Source organism: Orbicella franksi, chromosome 10 (genome assembly GCF_964199315.1).
Source record: "Orbicella franksi chromosome 10, jaOrbFran1.1, whole genome shotgun sequence".
NCBI classification, from domain to species: Eukaryota; Metazoa; Cnidaria; class Anthozoa; order Scleractinia; family Merulinidae; genus Orbicella; species Orbicella franksi.
Window position 1 is genome coordinate 1608553 of NC_138154.1, and position 19921 is coordinate 1628473.

The 19921-nt window shown below is 38.7% G+C and overlaps 3 protein-coding genes, 1 long non-coding RNA gene and 1 other non-coding gene across 5 annotated transcripts; 2 read left to right on the forward strand and 3 right to left on the reverse strand.

The window, feature by feature from the left end:
• Nucleotides 1-318: 318 nt before the first annotated feature.
• LOC145501368 (large ribosomal subunit protein uL13-like) lies at nucleotides 319-2843 on the forward strand. Its single transcript, XM_081480862.1, has one exon. The coding sequence runs from the start codon at nucleotides 1347-1349 to the stop codon at nucleotides 1698-1700; it is 354 nt and encodes a 117-aa protein (XP_081336988.1). The 5' UTR covers nucleotides 319-1346; the 3' UTR covers nucleotides 1701-2843.
• LOC145501362 (uncharacterized) lies at nucleotides 1598-19641 on the forward strand. The gene is made up of 2 exons (XM_081480852.1): nucleotides 1598-1604; nucleotides 18892-19641. The coding sequence occupies exon 2, from the start codon at nucleotides 18892-18894 to the stop codon at nucleotides 19633-19635; it is 744 nt and encodes a 247-aa protein (XP_081336978.1). The 5' UTR covers nucleotides 1598-1604; the 3' UTR covers nucleotides 19636-19641.
• On the reverse strand, nucleotides 2983-4090 carry LOC145501372 (uncharacterized). The gene is made up of 3 exons (XR_014051237.1): nucleotides 4072-4090; nucleotides 3827-3865; nucleotides 2983-3711 (listed from the first exon to the last, which is right to left on the reverse strand). It is a non-coding gene; the product is annotated as an uncharacterized LOC145501372 (long non-coding RNA).
• LOC145501348 (uncharacterized) lies at nucleotides 3854-12766 on the reverse strand. Its single transcript, XM_081480835.1, has 2 exons — nucleotides 11498-12766; nucleotides 3854-11295 (listed from the first exon to the last, which is right to left on the reverse strand). The coding sequence occupies exon 2, from the start codon at nucleotides 9650-9652 to the stop codon at nucleotides 8435-8437; it is 1218 nt and encodes a 405-aa protein (XP_081336961.1). The 5' UTR covers nucleotides 9653-11295; nucleotides 11498-12766; the 3' UTR covers nucleotides 3854-8434.
• On the reverse strand, nucleotides 15467-15538 carry Trnah-gug (transfer RNA histidin (anticodon GUG)). The gene has a single exon. It is a non-coding gene; the product is annotated as a tRNA-His (tRNA).
• Nucleotides 19642-19921: the final 280 nt, after the last annotated feature.

The window sequence follows — 19921 nt, forward strand, 5'->3', positions numbered from 1 at the left end:
TTCCAATGTAGAAACCTTTCTTTGTAGACGACAGCAACCCACTTCAATTGTAGTTTCTTCAGGTCATAATCCTAAAGAATTAAAAGAAAGGAGTTAATTTTCCTGTGGGTTTCTAGTTTTGATACCGTTTCCAAAAATTCTTTTAAGTGGGATAAAATAATTTATTGGTTGTATATACACTTGACCTACCCATTCATCTTGATAAGGCTGTTTTGTCTTTGAGATCTGTTTTTAAAGTGAAATTGAAAGACAACTATCACATTTAAGCTTACAAATAATGAGACACAACAGAATAATTGCTTTTCTGACAAATGACACTAATTTGTATGACTAAAAGTTGAAGAAATATAGCATAGATACTTCACTTCTGAAGCTAGGATCCATGAGAAATCCATGAAAAGACAAATCTGAGTTTTTTTGAGCAAAGTAGCCCAGTCTTGTGATGCCTCAATCCTCTCTACTGTGTAAAAGAACTTCTGTATACAACCAAATTGCCTGTTGCATATCAAGTACAAATGTCCCTCTAAAGGAAACTTGAGATCTATTCTCCGAAACTTTTCCTTTTTCACCAGGTGATTGAGGTAAAAAACTAGGCATTCTTTAAATTGGCCCTGAGTGTTATCACACCAGATAGCTAGGGGGATCAAATCTGCCATGTTTTGTTTCAACTTTGTCAAGTAGATTGTTCAACAGAGATATTACCTCATTCAGTCCTGCTTTAAAAACAGTTCTTTAATAATATTGAAGTACCTTGGGCAGTTTAAACATGATTAAGGACTATAGTTGCTGGCGTAGGAGGCAGTATATATCCAGGAGTGAGGATCTAGATAAGGAGAAATTTGAAGTCTAGGTTAGGGTGGCTAAATTTTGGTTATGGAGAAGTCACAGGTTAGGAGGGAAACTTCAAACTCTCATATCATCCTGAGCAAGAGATATTTAGCTTTCATTTCTTATTACTAGCAAAAAGAACACAGCAAGATGGAATGCGTGCCATATTACAATTACGCTTTAATTAAACATAATTAGACAATTTCAATGCAGTAAGTAAAAATTGAATGACTTACCAGCAACCTGGGAGCTCTAAAATGGGGTTTGAGAAGTCAATTGTCATCGACACTTCATGCCATCTGTTAGGCGGTTTAGCCTCCACTATTGCCAAGAGCCTGATGATGACTTATCGGTAACCTGCTAACTCCAAAATGAGGTTTGAGAAGTTAATTTTTATGGACGCTTCGTACCATCTGTTAGGCGGTTTAGCCTCCACCATTGCCAAGAGCGTGTTGACGACTTATCAGCAACCTGCTTCTTCCAAAATGGGTTTTAAGAAATGAATTGTCATCGACGTTATGGGCGATCCGTCAGGTCGTTTAGCCTTAACCATTGCCAAGAGCTTATTTACTGGGCAAAGAATAGGTGTTGTTCGCTGTGAGCAAGTGAACATCAATGGAAGTTTCTACAGAAACAAGCTAGAGTACCTTGATTTCTCACTGAAGAGAACCAACACCAAGCCTAGCAGGGGACCATTTCATTCCAGTGCTCCAAGCAGAATTGAATGGAGAACAGTTAGAGGGATGATTCCACAGAAGACCAAAGGGGGTGCAGAGGTGATGCAGGCTGAGCAAGACAAATCAGATGAGCCGAAGTCTGTGAATGAGGTGTTGGAAAGTTATGGTTATGGATACAGTCATCAGCAGAAATAAATTTCTTGCACTTAGGAAAGTTTGCGAGGATACAGATATTTATACAACTGTGAAGCGATATCTTTGAACCCTCTATGGTCCATACGCACTTTGCAATGAGCATTATATGGAATTGTCCTCTTTCTTTCGTGCACTGAGAGGCCACAGGAAATAGAAATGAAATTCTACGAGCGAAGCAACAGGTATTTTGTGTTGTCTGTTGTTTCAATGATCGAATAGACCTCTGCTTGTGTACAACGACAAATGCGCGTGCTTAATTCATAAACAAAGAGCGCTATGACGGTACTTTCAAAACTGGTTTAAACATTCAATCTTCTTACAAGTACTTGAAGTTAAACACTAAAATCATACATTACCTTTTTTAAAGAATGCAGTGTGCTGACAGGAAATCCAAGCCATATTTTGCCGCCATTTTGAGGAGTGAGCGGTCCCACACAAGTTTTAAAATCAATAGAATTTTGGGCAATAAAATAAAGCATAACAGATTAGAGCCGTCGTTTAATAAGAGTTTAATAAGACTGCATAGTGTCAGCAGGAAAAAACACTATTAACAAGGGCTCTGAGCTTCAAATAAGTGATTAGCCAGCCCTCATCTCGTCAAAAAAAATAAATAAATAAAAATAATGAGAAAGTGCACAAGAGGAGTATTGGGATTACGAATTATGGGATTAAAATTTGCTAAGTAGCAATAACAAGAGTAAACGTTTGTTAGAATTTTAGACAAACTTTTCATGAACACTTAGACTTCTGTTTTAATAAATCTTCATGCATACCATGTTTTGTGAAAAATTAGTTTACTACATCTTGAAAAAGGTGACATTTTAATTACTGCCTAGTTTCAAATAACGCAATGGAGGAGGTAGTAACTGTGATCATGGAGGTAGTGGTTTTAAAACAAGGGCGTTTGATTTACACTTTGATAAGCTTGACCTTTGCAAATTTTGTTGTTACCAACTTTCCCCATCGATTCCAAGTAGAAAATATATATCAATGTGTGTATGGAGATTATTGCAACTTTCATTTCTATTTTTCTTGACTGGTATTTTTTTGCCATCAACTCGCAATTTGCATTATAGACGGTAGTATTCTGTATCTAGCAGAACATATCGGCGTTAAGTTGCGATTCAAACTTCTTTTCGTTGCTTTTCTCTCTTTTCGCAAGAGTTTTTGTGCTAATCTCAGTTCGCAAGTGAACATTTGCGCGGTTTCGGTTCCTAAGCCTAAATGAGATACTTTACCGAAAATCAATCTTACTGCGAAGGCCTGGAAGAAAGGTGTACCGGAACTTCAAATGTACAGGGTAGGTTTTTACGAGAAGAACAAATTAAGGCGCAAAGTTGAAGCCAGAATTCTTTTTCACTTTCTAAACAATTAAAGTCAAAAAAAAACTTAAGAATATGAAAACAAATAAAACTAAGATTACAGTGATTAATTTGGTTGGAGAATGGTTTTATTGGTTACATGTAGCATGCGCTCAAATATAAAGCACTAAACAATTTCAAGAAATCTTCTCTTTTCTCAATCAGGCGGCAACCAGCTAATCTAATTATTCCTGTTTAAGTTGTAAAAGTAACTTGAAAAAAAAAGTAACAAAGCAAATAAATAATTGGAACTATCCAATGCAATTGGGTCTAAAAAGTTCATAGGGCGATAATAACTTTGCGATTATAATTGCCATTGTTTATTCGTAATAGGGCAATCGAATTTTTATATCAAGAAAGCAGTTTAAAATATAATAAAACGGAATACTTACGATCATCCAATGGCGCAAAAACTAGAATAAAATGTGAAAAGAAATAAAAGTAAGATTAAGGGAACTTGACATGTACCAAAATAAACGCAAAATGATATCTGGTTCTTATGTAATCTTGGGGCGAGAAAACTGATGTTATAAACTCCTTACAAAGTTTTTCAAAACGCACCTTGAAAACAAAAAAAGAGTAAGTTTGTAAGAATATAAATGATATGTACTTACAAGTGCTTTCTTCCGCAATGGGAACTTCGTGTGGCACTGAAAAGTTTCATAGAGATAAAGGTTTTAACTTTAAGATGAAGTTGAGCAATCAAATCTTCACGTAAGTAAAGCAAAGAAGTTTAAAATAGAAAACTAAAGATAAAATACGTACACTCGTCTGAATTAATCTTTATGTTGATTTGCTGTTGATCTAGAAGACAAATATACATTTTAACACCATTAGAAATTATCTTGGCTAACGGAGCAACATCGGTTTTCTAACGACGATTGACATATTTAGAGAAAAAGTAATATGGTTTACTTCATTAAAGTGCCCTAGTGCGAAGAAACTTTAAATTTGCACTGCATTCATTTTGCGAGGTGTAAATTTCTTGACAAACGCAGCTTTAAACTTACCCATCTTAATAAAACGTAGAAAAACAATTAACTGAACTTGCAGCGCAATGTTACAATGGCGCAAAACAAGCAGGGTGTTGGCGTTTTATACAGGAATGCTAAACGATGTCATTGTGTTGCATAAAAAGACGTTATTGGTTCTGAGATGTTTGAGTGACAAAAACGTAGATTGGCTGTTGCGTTTGCTCTTTGGCTTGAGGCGGGGCTAAAAAAGCACCCTGGGGCCGAGATTGGAGATAGGCCCTTTGCAGAGCATACTACTTTATTAATCATAAAAATCAAGTAATTGAATTATCCACTATGGATCTACCGTAGAACCATTTTAAAATTTTAGCTTGAGTTTCAATTCAAACGCAGAGACAAGTCTCTTGTCTTATAATATATCAAAGTTACAAAAAAGAGGAAACCTTTACCTTTAGAACAATGTAAAGAAAATGCAAGTAACACCAACAGAAAGAGACGGTTGTTTAGGGTTTCCATTTTGTATTAACTATGTCAACCAATTTCACTGGATGACTGAAAATTAAAACCTACAAAGGCATCTTTATATCCAATTTGGCAACAGTGAACAGCAACCTTATTGGCTTATGGTTTGATAAATATTGCAAAATTTTCATTTATAGCAAAGTGAGTGCTGATTATCCTCCACTTATTTTGTTTACCTTTTTGTAGCCCTTTATCTTTTTGAGATCATTTTGCTATGTTAACAATGCATTTTTCTCTTCATTGCATTTGAATCTAAATTTATGTTATCAGTTCCCAGAGTGGTTACTGATGTTTTTTAAAGTTATTTTAACTTTGTTTTTGGCGCTGTTTTCCAAGTATATATGTTATCTTTGAATGCATTAGTTAGGCTCCATTGGAAAATTTTTACTATTTTCTTTTCCCGTCTACTTTTTCTTGGTAACATAAGTACATAACCGGCAACACGTTTTGTCAAGGCAACAATTTTCATATTCTTATCTTTATCTTTCTTGATATTGTTGTTACAGCATCAGTATAGCTCTGACGTGCATTGCTCTATCGGCTGTGTATTATTTTTGTGTGCTAACACCTCTTCTCGGTTGTCTAGTGGTCTCTTCTGTTTTCCAGTAAAAGTATTAGCACGCTTTTTTTTGTTGTTTTTTTTCTAACTAGGTTTGCATCCTATGATTGTCGCTATCAGGATGTGATAAAAAATGTCTTTTTTCGTTTTTTTATACTTTCTGCTAACCACATTTCTTACTTCTTAAGAATAACAATTTTAAGGAAATTTCTCGTTTAATCTAGCAGATCTAAAATGACGCAAGTATTTCTTGTATCTTTTCTACTGTATGCGCCATTGTCTGTTTTTGTATGTACATCATATTTCCTTTTAAGGAGTTGTTTATGCACTTGTTCAAACATGCAGCCTACATGTTCTGTTTCTCCATTGCGTCTTTGCATGTCTCCATTTCTATCTGTAAACATTTTGCTATGTCCTTACGTGCAGTCAAGGACTGTTATAACAGAACTGTATTTTTTTATACTCAAGCTTTATTTCATTATCTTGAGGCAGATGTACTTTGCTACGAAATAAGAAGTTTTCAAAACCTCCCCTGTTGATTCCATCTCGTTTCAAATGGGACGGGTTGTTATCAGGCCAACTGACCACTTTGACATAGCTATAATTATTCATTTTTAAAATAAGTGGATTTTTCGGCAACTTTCAAAGTCCAGTTACGAGTAGAAAAGTCTATTTTTCTGTGGGGACTTTTTTACTTCTTTGTTCTCTGGGAAAATGACTTTATGCACACTTTTTTAAAGAGCGCATTTGGAAAAAAAACTATTTTGTGATATACCTCTTTCAGTTATTGTTGCAGTTGTATGTTGCCTATTGTTCAAAAAATTAGGTCTTATCTCTATGTTACCAAACTGTGGCTAGTATTGTTTATCGATCAATTAATGCAATTGATCACACAGGAACTTCTTGTTCTTACTGAGGTCCCTTTATTTTCTATACTGTGACAGGGATGTTTGCAAAAAAAAAAACAGTTGAGAGCAAGGAAGATAACATCAAAGTGAAATAAAGCATTATCTACCTTATTCGCCGGGCAGGCTTCATTTATCGACTGGCCAAGATTCTCCGTTATCTTTGGACTTCATTTCCGACATGAAGCAACTTGAGACTATGCTACATGAGCTGTGTAGGATGTTAATCTTACTTTCAGTGTAGTTGTCTATAACTAGTCATTTTGCTTCGCTTCTTTTACTTCTCACTTAAGCCATTCGTTTAGCGTTAAATGTCGAACCGTACTATTAAAGCTTTATTTTATTGGTCTCAGGCATATGTACTTTGCTACCTTACTGGCTTGTGGTTTGATAAATATTGCAAGAATTTTCATATATAGCCACCACTTGAGTGCTGATTATCCTCCAATTATTTTGTTAACCTTTTTGTAGTTTTTTATCTTTTTGAGATCATTTCTGTACGTTTACAATGCATTCCTCTCTTCACTGCATTTCAATCTAAATTTATATTATCAATTCCTATAGTGGTTACTGAATGAGGTTAGCCTTGTTTTTGGCACTTTTTCCAAGTAGATATATTATTTTCGATTGCATTAGTCAGACTCCATTGGAAAATGCTTATTCTTTTCTTTTTCCATCTACTTTCTCATGATAACATAACATCATGAGCGGCTACACGTTTTATGAAGGCAACTGTATCCCTATCTTTCTTGATCTTGCTACTTACATCATTTGTCTACGTTTCTCATGTATTGTTCCACGGATTGTGTAATTATTTTTGTGTGCTAACACCTATTCCCGGTTGTATAGTGAGCTCTATTGTTTTTTAGCAAAGTTATTAGCACGCTTCTTTTTGCTTTTTTCTAACTAGGTCTGCCCTCTATGATTGTCGCTGTAACGATCTAATAAAAAATATGCCTTTTCTTCTTCTTTTTTTTTATACTTTCTCTTATCAACATTTCTTACTTCTTAAGAATAACAATTTTAAAGAAATTCTATCCTTTAGTCCAGTAGGTCTAAAATGACGCCAAGTATTCCTTGTATCTTTTCCGTTGTATGCGCCGTTGTCTAGTTTGTTTGTGCACATCATATTTCCTTTTAAGGAGTTGTTTATGCACTTGTTCAAATGTGTCGCCTACATATTCTGTTTCTCCATTGCGTCTTCGCATGTCTCCATTTCTATCTGTAAACATTTTGCTATGTTTTTATGTGCAATCAAGGACTGTTACAACAGAACTATATTTTTTTATACTGAAACTTTATTTCATTATTTTGAGGCAGATGTACACTGCTACAAAATAACGAAATTTATCAAACCTCCCCTGTTGATACCATCTCGTTTTAAATGGGACGGGTTGTTATCAGGCCAACTGACTGCTTTGACATAGCTATAATTATTCATTTTTAAAATAAGTGGATGTTTCGGCAACTATCAAAGTCCAGTTATATGTAAAAAAGTCTATTTTTCTGTGGGGACTATAACCAAGGCTGTCCGCATGTTTCTACGATGTTAATTTCTAAGTCTTTTTCATTTCTTTGTTTTCTGGGACAATGACTTTATGCATACTTTTTTGAAGAACGCATTTCAAAAAGAAAGAATATTTTGTGACTTACCTTTTTCAGTTATTGTTGCAATTGTATATCGGCTATTGTTCAAAAAATAATTTCTTATCTTGATATCAAAGAAGTGTGGCTAGAACTGTTTACCCATCAATTTTCCCAATTGATCACACAGGAACTTTTGTTCTTGTTGGGGTCCTTTTATGTTTGACAGTACAATAGGAACTTTTGTAAGAAAAAAGAAATCAGTTGAGAGCAAGGAAGATAACATAAAAGTTAAATAAAGCATCACATATCTTAGTTGTCACGCAGGCTTCATTTCCCGAATGGACAAGATTCTTCGTTATCTTTGGACTTCATTTCCGGCATGAAGCAACTACAGACTATACTATGTAGGATGCTAATCCTATTCCCAGGGTCGAAGGTCGTTTTCTATAACTATCCATTTGGCTTCGGTTCTTCTACTTTTCACTAAGGCATTTGTTTAGTTTTAAATAGCGAACTGTATATATTCAACACAAGAACAATTTTCAACAGTTTATTAAACATTATGCATTTCAGTGATATTACAATATTTTTCACTAATGAATTATTTCTTACACTTTCAAAAACGGAAACAATTTCTAGACGATAAACAATATTGGGTATTCTACAAATCAATCTCTTAACTTGCTATACACATATCTTATAGCATTAAGTTTCAACAAAGTAAGATTCAGCAAGGAAATGCTTTTCCATTTCTTTACGTTGCAAAGCAATAACTTTTACAACTCCTTGCTAACCTAAATAAAACAACAGGCAATGTTACTTTATCTTATTTGCTATATAAAATCGAAGACACCAGTTTACTTTTAGTGTTGAAAGTTATTTTCAACTCGCGTGCTGCCAAAAATGCAGCGATAATCTCAGAATTTGTGGGATTTTCCACATTAATTTTGTTGTAAGATTCTGCTTGTTCATTATACAACTTTATGAAAGATTCCACTTGATCTTGAAGAACCCTTAAAAGAACGTTGTGTTCTCCGCCAATGAATACCCCTACACTGAAGTGTGTTTCATCTGCAGCTGTCTTGATTTGACTTAACCCACAAGAATCACAAATACCTAGATCTGACTGAAGATTGCTCAGTCTACGGTGACAACTGTTGCAAACTGCATAGCGTTGAATTTCTTGCACCCCAGCAATTCGATTGACAGTTATAGTATTCAGTGAAAGAGACTCTTCATTTTCCATTAGCTGTGGAACAACTATCATATTCCGCACATCCGATTTCACTGTAGTAATGATGGTGTCAAAATTACTTGATAAATATTTCTCTCCTTGGAATGAGCGAACTCTTGCATTGACAATTTCGTATACTTGCCCTTCTTGGACTAAGGGGATATTTTTGTCCCATAAAGTAAGTTTAATTGCACTGGTGTCGTCCGCTATATTACAATCCAATTTCATTACTGACCACTCCTGAACCTTAACTTCACTCTGCTCTGATCTGATATGTACTTTCCCGATAACTGAAACTAAAGTGAAATCTGAAATATTATTGATTTCACTGATTTTTATAAATCGTTTTGAAGGTGCCTGGTGATCAAATGGGCACTCTGAAATACTCTCAATTTTAGTACGTTTATTAATGACAATTGTCATGTCGTTGCTATTTTGCAATGACCTTTTCAATGAATAGTTGGAGAGCCTAACACTCTTTTGCGTTTCGTCTTTTTGCTTCACCTGATTATAGAGACTCTTATCAAAGCACACTCCATCGCAGAAACCATTTGTACTTTGAAACTTAAAGTTGAAATATGTATAATTATTGCGGCTCGGCTTTACTGGTGAAGTATCATGAATATATCCAGAGATCGGAACTTTCTTTAGATGATCACATTCCTTTGCATCTCCATCAAACTGTTTATTCAGTTGACCTTCACTAAAAGATGCTACAAAAAAGAGAATAAGATTTCGTATCATTCCTTTACTAACTGTTTTAAAACTTGCATATTCTAAAGTGCTGGCAGTCTTTGATGTTTTAACCATTTGTCTTAAAGAAATTGAGCTAAATTGTTCCACACTCCCCAATCATTCTAGGCCTATCAGCGGATTAAGTTATTACTTTAGCATAATTGACTAAAATGACTATTTGCCAGCACATTTGGTAATCACGATTTTTGGTAATGTCATTAGTTGTTAGGCTAAGGCCTGTAGCTATTAACAGCATCTGGGATATTAAAGTTTTACATTATGATGTAGACGGAAAATAACACAATTCTGACATTCTGTACCATCAGTTAACGCTGACGTTTCTCCAGTGCAGAAAGAGTAGTCATGAGATATCAATCTTTCATCTCCCTTTTTTTTAGTTTCACCTGTAACAAAGCAATGATAGCAGTTCACCTTGAATACAAATCAAAGTGGCTGTGACCCACTGAACTTGGAAAATAATACTGAAACGGTATTATGGGGCACTTGAGCCTTCTGTACCTAATTATATAGGTAACCGTTTTCCAAGTAAATTCTTATGTGCACGTAGCACAGTGTGATCAGTGCTTACTCGCTACGCGAGAATCTACGAATTCCAATCCTGTTAAAATAAATCATTTGTTTCAGACGATTGCTTTGGAACTTACAATATCGCGTAGGTTTGTCAATGAAAAACCACTAACACTTTTCCTGAATAGAATCGCTAAGTCAAGAACCATAAGTTTTTTCCTTACTGTGGAAAATTCGTTACACCTTCAATTTCTATATCTCAAAAATAATTAACATGACACGCTGCAAGAAACTTTAAAATGGCCTTACACTGCTCATGTTCGAAACCCGGCGGGGAAATAACAATATGTAAGATCGGGGATGCTCGTCGTCTCGATTGCAAACCAAGGATTCTGATCTACGCTCTAATTTAATTTCTGTTTTCAGGCTAGATTTCCCTCATCTCTCCAGTACCCGAGTTGGATCTACAACTGCGCGAGGAATCCTTTATTGAACAGTGGCTAATAATCGAACTTATTCCGTGTAATGAAGCTCAGGCAATGTCCACATTAGTCTCCGTCAGGAGTTAAATTGTAATTTTCTGAAGAGCATTTCTTGCCTTTTCATATGAGAGTTCCCCCCTTCGGGTTTCCACATGTCTAATGGGAAGTGAGTCAAGGAGTACAGGAGTGAAGGAGTGATGGAGTGAAACCGTTTCACCACCACAACTTGGAAAATAATAAACATATTCCGAGTTAAAAACTACCTTTAATGCTTCTTGCCAAGTCACAGCCGGACTAAAACTAAATAAGATTTAGTATCATTCTTTTACTGGCTGTTTCAAAACCTGCATGATCTAAAGAGGTGGCAGCCTTTGATCTTGTAAATATTTGTATTGAACAAATTGAGCTGAATTGTTACAACCTGCTGAGCCTTTTTCTAGACCATCAGTGGATTGACTTATTACTTATTTAGCATAATTTACTACAATGACTATTTTCCGGTACATTTGGTAATGATGGTCCTGTATAAAGCCATTAGTTGTTAACCCGAAGCCTGTAATTATTAACGGCTTTTGGTAGATTAAAGTTTCAGTTCACCATGTAGACGCAAAATAACATAGTTGTGACATTTGGTACCTTCATTTTGTCCAGTGCAAAAAGAGTCGTCAATGGATTTCAAAGTTTCATCTTTTTTTTCTTCAGTTTCGCCTGTAAAAAAAAAAGAAATCCCAGTAAACACTGTTTACAAGTCGAGTCAAACAGTTATTTATTACAACATCCAAAATGTTTAAATACAACATCGGTAGAGCAATCCAACCAGCTTATCTTAAAAAGCAAAAAGATAATAAGTATGTAAGGAAAATTTAGTAATTCAGAAACCATCGACGGACAGAAATAACATTTCACTCACCTGTAGATTTTGACGTTCCTGTTTCACTAAAAGAATTTTCAGTATTGGCAGTAAAGATTTCCTGTTGTTTAATTTGCTGCTTTTGTTTGCCTAGTAAAGCAAAAATAAAGGTTATTATTTTTACCATTTTTCTCGCAAGATGCTGCTATTTCTACCGCTTATCTCTTTTACTTTACAACTGAAAGTGACAACAACAAACCTGTGTTTGAAACTCTTTCCTCCACGGTACTACTATTTTTCCTTAAACATTTACTCTTACTAAAGTCTTTCCTTTCTGCAATAGAGAAAATAGATTATAAAAATATAGTCTATTTTAATATAGTTCCCCAGTTTCGGCTGTCCCTTACCTTTCGACATTTTCACAGCAAGAAACAATTATGCACTGATGGAAGAGAATTGTAACCACTATTCACCTCGCGTTACTCCACTGCACTGTTCAACAACATCATACGTGAGCTATTTAACTAAACTATTGCACCATCAACATGTAAACTATTGCACCATCATTTAACAATAACTAGCTGTCAATTAAATGTTACAACAAAACATACTGTTGCACTATCATTGTGTAATCGATACTTACTTGACTAATATTTTTATAATTCATGATTTCTTGTTAATTACAGCAAAAATTTCAAAGTTTCGAAGTTTTTCATGGCATATATTTTTGCTAACATCCCACTCAACTAACCCCCACTCCCTCCCCCACTTAACCAAAAAGCTTTGCCCATCCCTCGGTCCACTCTCAAGTCGGACAACACTCTTAAACATTCCTGGTGTTACATTATGACAATCATCATAGTCAGCAGTTATTCCCCACTCGGTGAAACCAAGTCCACCGCAGTGTTTTAAATTTTTAGAAGTCTTTTCCAACTGCTTTAAAAGGAACAAAATGTTTCAAATTTACTCGATAGAAACAATTGCATACCTAAAGAAAGCACACAAAGTCTCTGTGGAAAACTTCCGTGGAACAAAGGATTTTTAAATATTTGTAGACTACGAGTAATCCCTCTTTCGCTTAGTCCGTCGTGCGTGATGCGAAAGAAATTCGCGAGAAAAAAATGGCCCCGCGAAATCCTGGGGGCTAGGAGCGCACGAAAGGAGGGACTACCTCCAAAGCCCAAGAGTTTGCCCTTTCACAGCCGAGTGATTTTTCGGTGTAGGATTTCTCATCTTGACGTCCTCGTATTATCGCCTGTTATCAATAGCCCCAGGAGATCTGAGTAAAATTGCTCTACTCTACTCTTCAAGTAGCCAGGTAAAAACATATGCCGTTCAGCGAAACTGCCAAAGAAGTTTTAAAAAGAAGACGGCGAAAGAGGCCTCTTGTAACGATTTTCGCTGCGTCTAAAAGTTATTGCGAAAATTTGAACAGAGTTTCAACCGAGAATTTATTTATATTATACACTATACATTATACATAGGAGATCATCCAACTGCGGTGAAATGTTTGCCGATAGCATCGGAAAATTTCAGGTGAATGTTCGGTTTCAAGTAAGAAGCTGGTTCAATCTTTCAAATGGACGGCAGAAAAAGGCCAAGCTCAGTGAATTTATAGTCGCTGACTTAGACGATGCTGTTGAGCGGCGAAATCACTAACACGCTCGCAGTCGAGTTGGAGGCAGAAAGCTTTGCCAAACAAAACACTGGATAAATTTAAATCTTTCCAAAGCCTGGTGGCAGATTCGCAAGAACATCAGGGCTTGCGAAGCTCGAATCCAACGCTTCGATTTGCTCTGGTACCGTTTCAATTTGCTCCGGTTCCAAAACATTCCTGCAAGACGTCACAGGTATCTCAAATGTTGACAACATGTTGTCAACGCTCCTAACATGAGCCAATAATATTTTTGCGTTGTGAGACCAACGCATAATTCAAACTCTTGGACTTAGGCGGTAGTCCCTCCGTTCGCGTGCTCTTCGCCTCCAGGATTTCGCGCTGCCATTTTTTTCTCACGGTTTTCTTTCGCGTCACGCACGACGGACTAAGCGAAAGAGGGACTACTCGTAGTCTAAAATATTTGGCAAGTTACACGCCATGTTGCGGTTTTAAACCAAAAACAGAATTCCAGCAAAGGACCGATTCATCCAGAGTATTTACAACAGGCCAATTTGTCGACTACATGAAGTTGTGACCTTCATTAATTCAGTTTTTTGGACCTTCACCCATAAAACCTGTGAGATGCATGTAATGAGAAGAAATAAACCAAGGTAATTCAAAATTTCTCTATTTTCTTTGTTAAGTCTCGATTGATTTCTATGTTAATGAGTGTGCTGCAGACCATACTGTGCCCAATTTGTACAAAGAGATGTTTCTGTACAATAACCTTAAAAGCGCTATACTCGACATGTAATTTGACATGTGCTATTTTTATTATTTCTGTTCTTCATAGGGAGAGAAGGATGACAATAATAAATAATAAATTGCACAGCATATAATTAATGTCAACTGAATACTCTACTGAATATTGTCATCAAGATCATCATGTTTTCTATTCAACAGTAGCTTTAATGTTGTTGTTAATCTCCTAAAGCAGTGCATGACTATAGATTTTATGTGCCTCAAAATAATCTCAAAGTTTAGGAGATAAATGCCTTCCCGAATCAATACAAATTAATTGAGAAGGTAATTTTTCCTAAAAGAAATGTCATTCCACTGGCATTGAATACCATCATATTTTGAACTATGGTTTCATCTTCACTTTGTTATATGTCAAATAGTTTCTCTTTAGAATTTCATTTCCATTGTCTTGAAGTAAACTAGACCACCAATTCCTTGACTAAAATAACACTTGATGACTTCCACACTTGAGATGCATGAGCCAGTAATGTTTTTGTGCTGATTGAGATGTCCATTGTGTTCAAACTGTACTTCACATTCACTTGTTTTTGGTTACATGTATACTTTATCCATTATTTAGAAAGTGACACAATCTGGTGCAATGTCCCCAATCTGCAAGTTATAACAATCAGAAAAGAAATATTTAAGTTTTGCTATTTTGACAAGGAAGACTATTGAATTAACATATATCCAAGTTCACCATAAAAATCAAAAAGTTTACTTTTACAAATTACAATTTTGGCACTTTCAACAGCTAGTAAAGTACTTGTTCCCATAATTAATTACAACAAAAAATAACAATGCAAAAAACTATGAGTAGTCATATACGCTTATTTGGGCAGTAACCAATCAGGAGCCAGGGATGATACCATGTGACCACTATTTTCCCATACATTCTCTTAAATTTGTAAATCCAAGATGGCGATATTCGCGAAAACTGGCGCATGCGCAGATGGGACAACCTGAAATCGAGGTTGTGACGCGCATGTCCAAATAAGGCGATAGCCAATCCCTGAAATCGAGGTTGTCACGTGCATGAAATTGAGGTTCGTATGGGAATAAAAGGGTTTGCGGGAGTGAGTATTGTTGTTTTGAGCTAGGCGACTAGAAGATGTCTTCAGAGGAGAGCGAGACGAAGGTGAATAGTGTTTCTGAAGAGGAGAAGATAGAAGAACTTGCCGCGAGGGTGATGGATGCTGTTCATGACGGTATTCTTGGAAAGATAATGAAATGCGCCGTTTCTCACGCTATGGATGTCCTCCTGAGGAAAGAGGTGACAAAGCTGGCGGATGAGGTGATGAGGTTCAGAAGAATGCTGTCTGAGAAGATGTTTGCTGACCAGTCAGTCTCGTTTAAAGACCCTGTGTGTTTGGAGAAGTTGTCGGATGGATTTGAGGACGGATGGGAAGCGTGGAAGAGCAGTTGGGACAACAGAGACGAGTTGGCGTACCGTGCATTTGTCAAACAAATTGTAAAAACACCACCACCAGAATCAGAGGAGTGAAAAAAACATTTTTATTCATGCCTGTAACAAAAACTAATAAAGATCCTTTAAAGAGAGAATGTACATGGTTTGTTGCGTGATTTTTTCATCGTCTCTATAGGGAATAAAAAAGAAAAAAGAATTTTAATGCCCCGACCAGGAATCGAACCTGGGTCTTTGAGGCCACAACTCAACGTCTTAACCATTAGACCATCGAAGCGCTTACCTCTTTAGGACTTGGTTTTGGGGTTGTCATCGGGAGGCAGTCCGAAATTCACGGCTTTGCAATGAGGGCAGAGTCTTTCGGAGGGTTTCAACCGCTCAGTGTGGAGGGCTTTGCAGGTTCCGTGAAAGAATTGGTCGCAACAGGGTGTCAGGAAGTAGTCTCTGATACTGTGTTTGAAAGTGTATCCTTCCTTGCACCATGGACATTGAGGGTTAGGAAATCGAGACATGGAGTCTGAAAATGGAACAAAAAACAACTTTATTGGTCATTCCACTTATTACAGGGTGGGACATGTGCACGGTCCTATTGACCGGCGCCCTCTTTTTCTTCGGGATATCAATCAATAAACGATTTGACGTGATTGACACGTGACAGGGCCTGGGTGTAACCGTTTCCCAGGAAGACGGGTTCGTAACAGTTGGTTTCCCTAATGTAGTACAACCCGTAGATGGCCCCGCAACAGGTGGCGTAGACGCACCCTAGTCCCCATTCTTTTCTGAGTGGTCCCGTGATCGCACGTACGAATTGGGTGTGGGTTCCATTTCTGTTTAGTTCTAGGATCGGTAGGCAGCAGCAGGGTCTCAGCTGTTTGCATACGTGGCAGTGAAGGGGTTGTTCCATGGCTAAAAATGAAGCAGTTGACGGTAAGTGTTTCGGACCCAGTCTATATGAATCACCAAATCATTGGTGTCGTCCTCATCAAGGACCCCCAACCTCTCTTCCAGCCCCAAAAGATCTAGTTGGTCCAGGGCCACCTCGATAAAACCTAAAAGTTGTTCTAGGTCCCTGTACAAAGGGGTCTCTTCTTCGTCCTTCATCCACTCTCTCACCCGCTTTTCCCAGGTAGTCAACTCTATGTGACACTGCTCTAATACTTCCATACTCACTTGGTACCTTGAGGAGCCACACCAACGAGAGTATCCACAGTCTTCTATAGGCGCTCATACAAGTTGAAAAATAACTCAGAGTGAAAAGTGAACGGTCCAACTCGCTTATTTTATACACACGGTATGATGGTGTCCAGTCTCCTACCGTGAGTGGGTGTGGTAGGGGGATACCCCCCTATCCCCTGGGTCTGAGGTAACACGTGACTTGGTCTCGATCTGTGATTGGTTGGACGGATCTTCATAAGGCGAATCCGCGCCGCCCCCGATCTTCACTCTGAGTTTTAAACTTGTATTGAGCGTCAATATGGCCTTGAGGGAGAGATACCTGCAGAACAATTTCAGACCGAGAAAGCCTGAAACTACGTATGAGGAAGCCATTGATCAAATGCAGGCACCCTGGACCCGATTTTATGAGGACATGAACTTTCCCATCCGGGATTTGTTGGTGGGCCGACGATGGCTGACGCAGCTCAAAGATTCCAGTCAGCTCGAGGTGATGCTTCACCAGATTTTGTTTTTCATGGACGAGCAGAGGGAGAACTGGACCCGAAGTATGTACCAGTACCGTAGAATCGAGAAGTGTTTCGGGAGAACTTTATTCAACTCGATCCGTACTATATATAAGAACCTTGTATGGGACCTTAAGGTGAAGCCGCCCGTGGACCGTATTACGTATCACTGACTGATGCTGTGTTACGGGTTTGAACCCTTTCAGTCCACTTGGACTAAGAGACAGAAGAAGACAGCGAGACGCTATGTCCTCACAATTGACTTTTATTATAGTACTTTCAACCATTGTGATCAAGTAACGATGCGAGCCATGATCGACGCGGAGGACAAATTACCCAACGTGTAAATAATGTGAAATAAAAATCAGAGTGTGTTTTTTACAAAAACTGTGTCTGTCTTTTTCTTAGTTTGGGTCCTGTCCATTGATCAGTATGGCTTCGGCGACTCCTCGTGGGTATTCGTCGATCCATTGAAAGAACTTGCAGGTACGCTTGGGACACTTGAGATAGAGCCTGTCTGGGTTGGACTGGGAGTGGGAGGTGGCTAAGACCAGGGACTTGCTGCATAGACATCGGAAACGAGCCGGGTCGATGTTCCTGTAGCAGGGGTGGGTCTGTTCTTCGACGCGTCTCAGGTAAGTGCCAACCTCTTTGACGCCGCAGGTCACATAACACTTGGTGTAGAATCTGGAAGAGGGGCATCGGTAATACTCCCAGGTACCACCGTCTGGGGTTCGCACGCTTCCGTATGTCAGGGGTACCATGCAACGTGGGCAGATGGAATCTTGGGGTTTCAGTTGGTTCAGGAACTGATCGGGGTCGAATTCCTCCAACACTTGGACTTCGGTGAATTCTCCTCGGTCATCCACTTCAGGTGATACTTCTACGAGGTCGTCTTTCTTGAATTTGTCGAGTCCCATGGCTTCCAGGACTTGCATGGTTCGAGGAGGTGAGTCTCTGATCACGGTCATGCATCCGCCTTGAATGGCAGGTAGCTTTGAGTCTGTGAAGATAGAGAACGAGTTAGTATCCCAACAAGGTGTTTTCACGTTGCATGGTTTCTAGGATGTGGGTGGTTTTTCGCACGTTTCTGGGGGTCAGTCTTTGCCTTCGCTTGTCATGGTTACTTTTCATTTGGCATTTACATTCTTGACGTTGGATCGAAAAGGCGCTCCAGGGTCGCGAGAAGCCTTTGAGGGGGACGGTGGTCCAACTGACCGAGTCCGGGGTGATCTCTTTGAAGAGGACGCGTTCGTTGAAACGTAGTCTGGCACAAGGTTTTTTGAATAACCATCTATCTAAGGTGGATTGTAGTTTACCTTCTCCTTCCACTCTCTTGGGTAAGAGCAGTTTCTTACGCGCCTCCTTTTTTCTTTTTTTACTGTCGGGTTCGCCGTGTGAATCCATGACGACTGCTGAGAAAAGTGACTCGTGATGGAATGCGTGGTTCGACTTTATGGACGTTTTTGACGACCAATCGGCGACGTGTGGTGTGATGGGATCATGTGACGGTCTTCGTTCCGATTGGCGGATCTGAAAAAGGGCGCGTGATCCGGGAAAGTACGGAGTGAAAAGTGGATCCACAGCGCGGGTATAAAAGGAGCCCGTTGGACGCAGCGAATCATTCTCGACTTGCTGTTGACGCGGTGATGACCTGTAGGATTTTGGATGAGAGAGACGTGCAAGAGATCCTTGAAGATCTTAGACAACAGTTGAATCGAGCTTCTGACGTTTTGGATACAATCGAAAAAGAAGGCGAAAGACCGTTACACGGGAAGATAATTGAATTGGAGTTACGTCTTGTCTCTCCTTTGTACTATAGGCTCCAGAGGCACTTGATTGACTGGGGTGTGCGTAGTTGCTATCCTCATTTGTCGGACTTGCAGATCATGAAGCGAGCGGATCGAGAAGGAAAGAAGTTTAACGAGTTTGTCTGAGGGCGGGTTTCAAGATGACTTACTATAGCAACTCGAACCAGATTCGGGACCTCGTGGAGCAGATCGTGGATCAGAAGGTACACACTTTAAGAGATCTCGATGCCATTCCGGAGGCGAAAGTGGACATGTACATTTTTGACAATCTCTTCGAACCGTTAGGTCAAATACCCGATAGTCTGTGGTCTTTTGAGCTCTTGATGAGACGTCGTCCTGACTGGGGTGGTACGATTTTGGAGATGATGAAGAAGAACGAACACGTGTTTTTGTTCTGTGGTGAGTGGTGTCGCGTGATGTATAGAAGTGGTAGCGGTCAATTCAAATTCATTCATTGTCGGGATCCCACCCTGGACACCGAGCGTGCCTGTTTTATCGCCACGAATAACCTCACGTACATGATGAGCGATGTCATCCGTGATCTGTTTGAACCCTTGCGGTTCGCTCGCGACCTGTCACGACGGGTGAGGGAGTCGGACCAGAGTCCCAAGGTGGAGGAGATACTGACGTTCAACAGGTGCGCTCACAAGGAAACGTGTCTGAAATTGGAAGAGTTGATCTACGATATCATGCGTCAGCGTGATCTGTGGAAGGATCGGTTTTTCTTCCGTGCCCTTGAAGCGGAGGAGGATGACCTGTGTGGTGAGTGTAGAGAGAGTATGCGTCAAGCATTCTATGTGAAGGGGGACGAGGAGGAAGCCCTGAAGTGGAGACCCGGTAAATGTGATTGGAGAAATTGTAAATATTATGCCATGGATACCTGAGGAAGACTGTGATAATGAGTACGGGCAGGCTTGTAAGGACACGGACTATGCTCAATACTTTTCAGATTCAGACTAAGTCTTTTTTCGCCTTCTTTTTCGTGTTATCCAATCAGAGTCGATTTTTACGTAAGAACCAATCAGGCACGACGTTTTTGTACATATAAGAAAGTGTGAATAAAAATTGGGTTCAAATCATTATGTCTCATGCTTTGAGTTGGTTGATCTCGAGAATGTGTACGACCATAGCCGATCGATGGTGTTGGACGACCTTGTGTTCCAAGTGCAC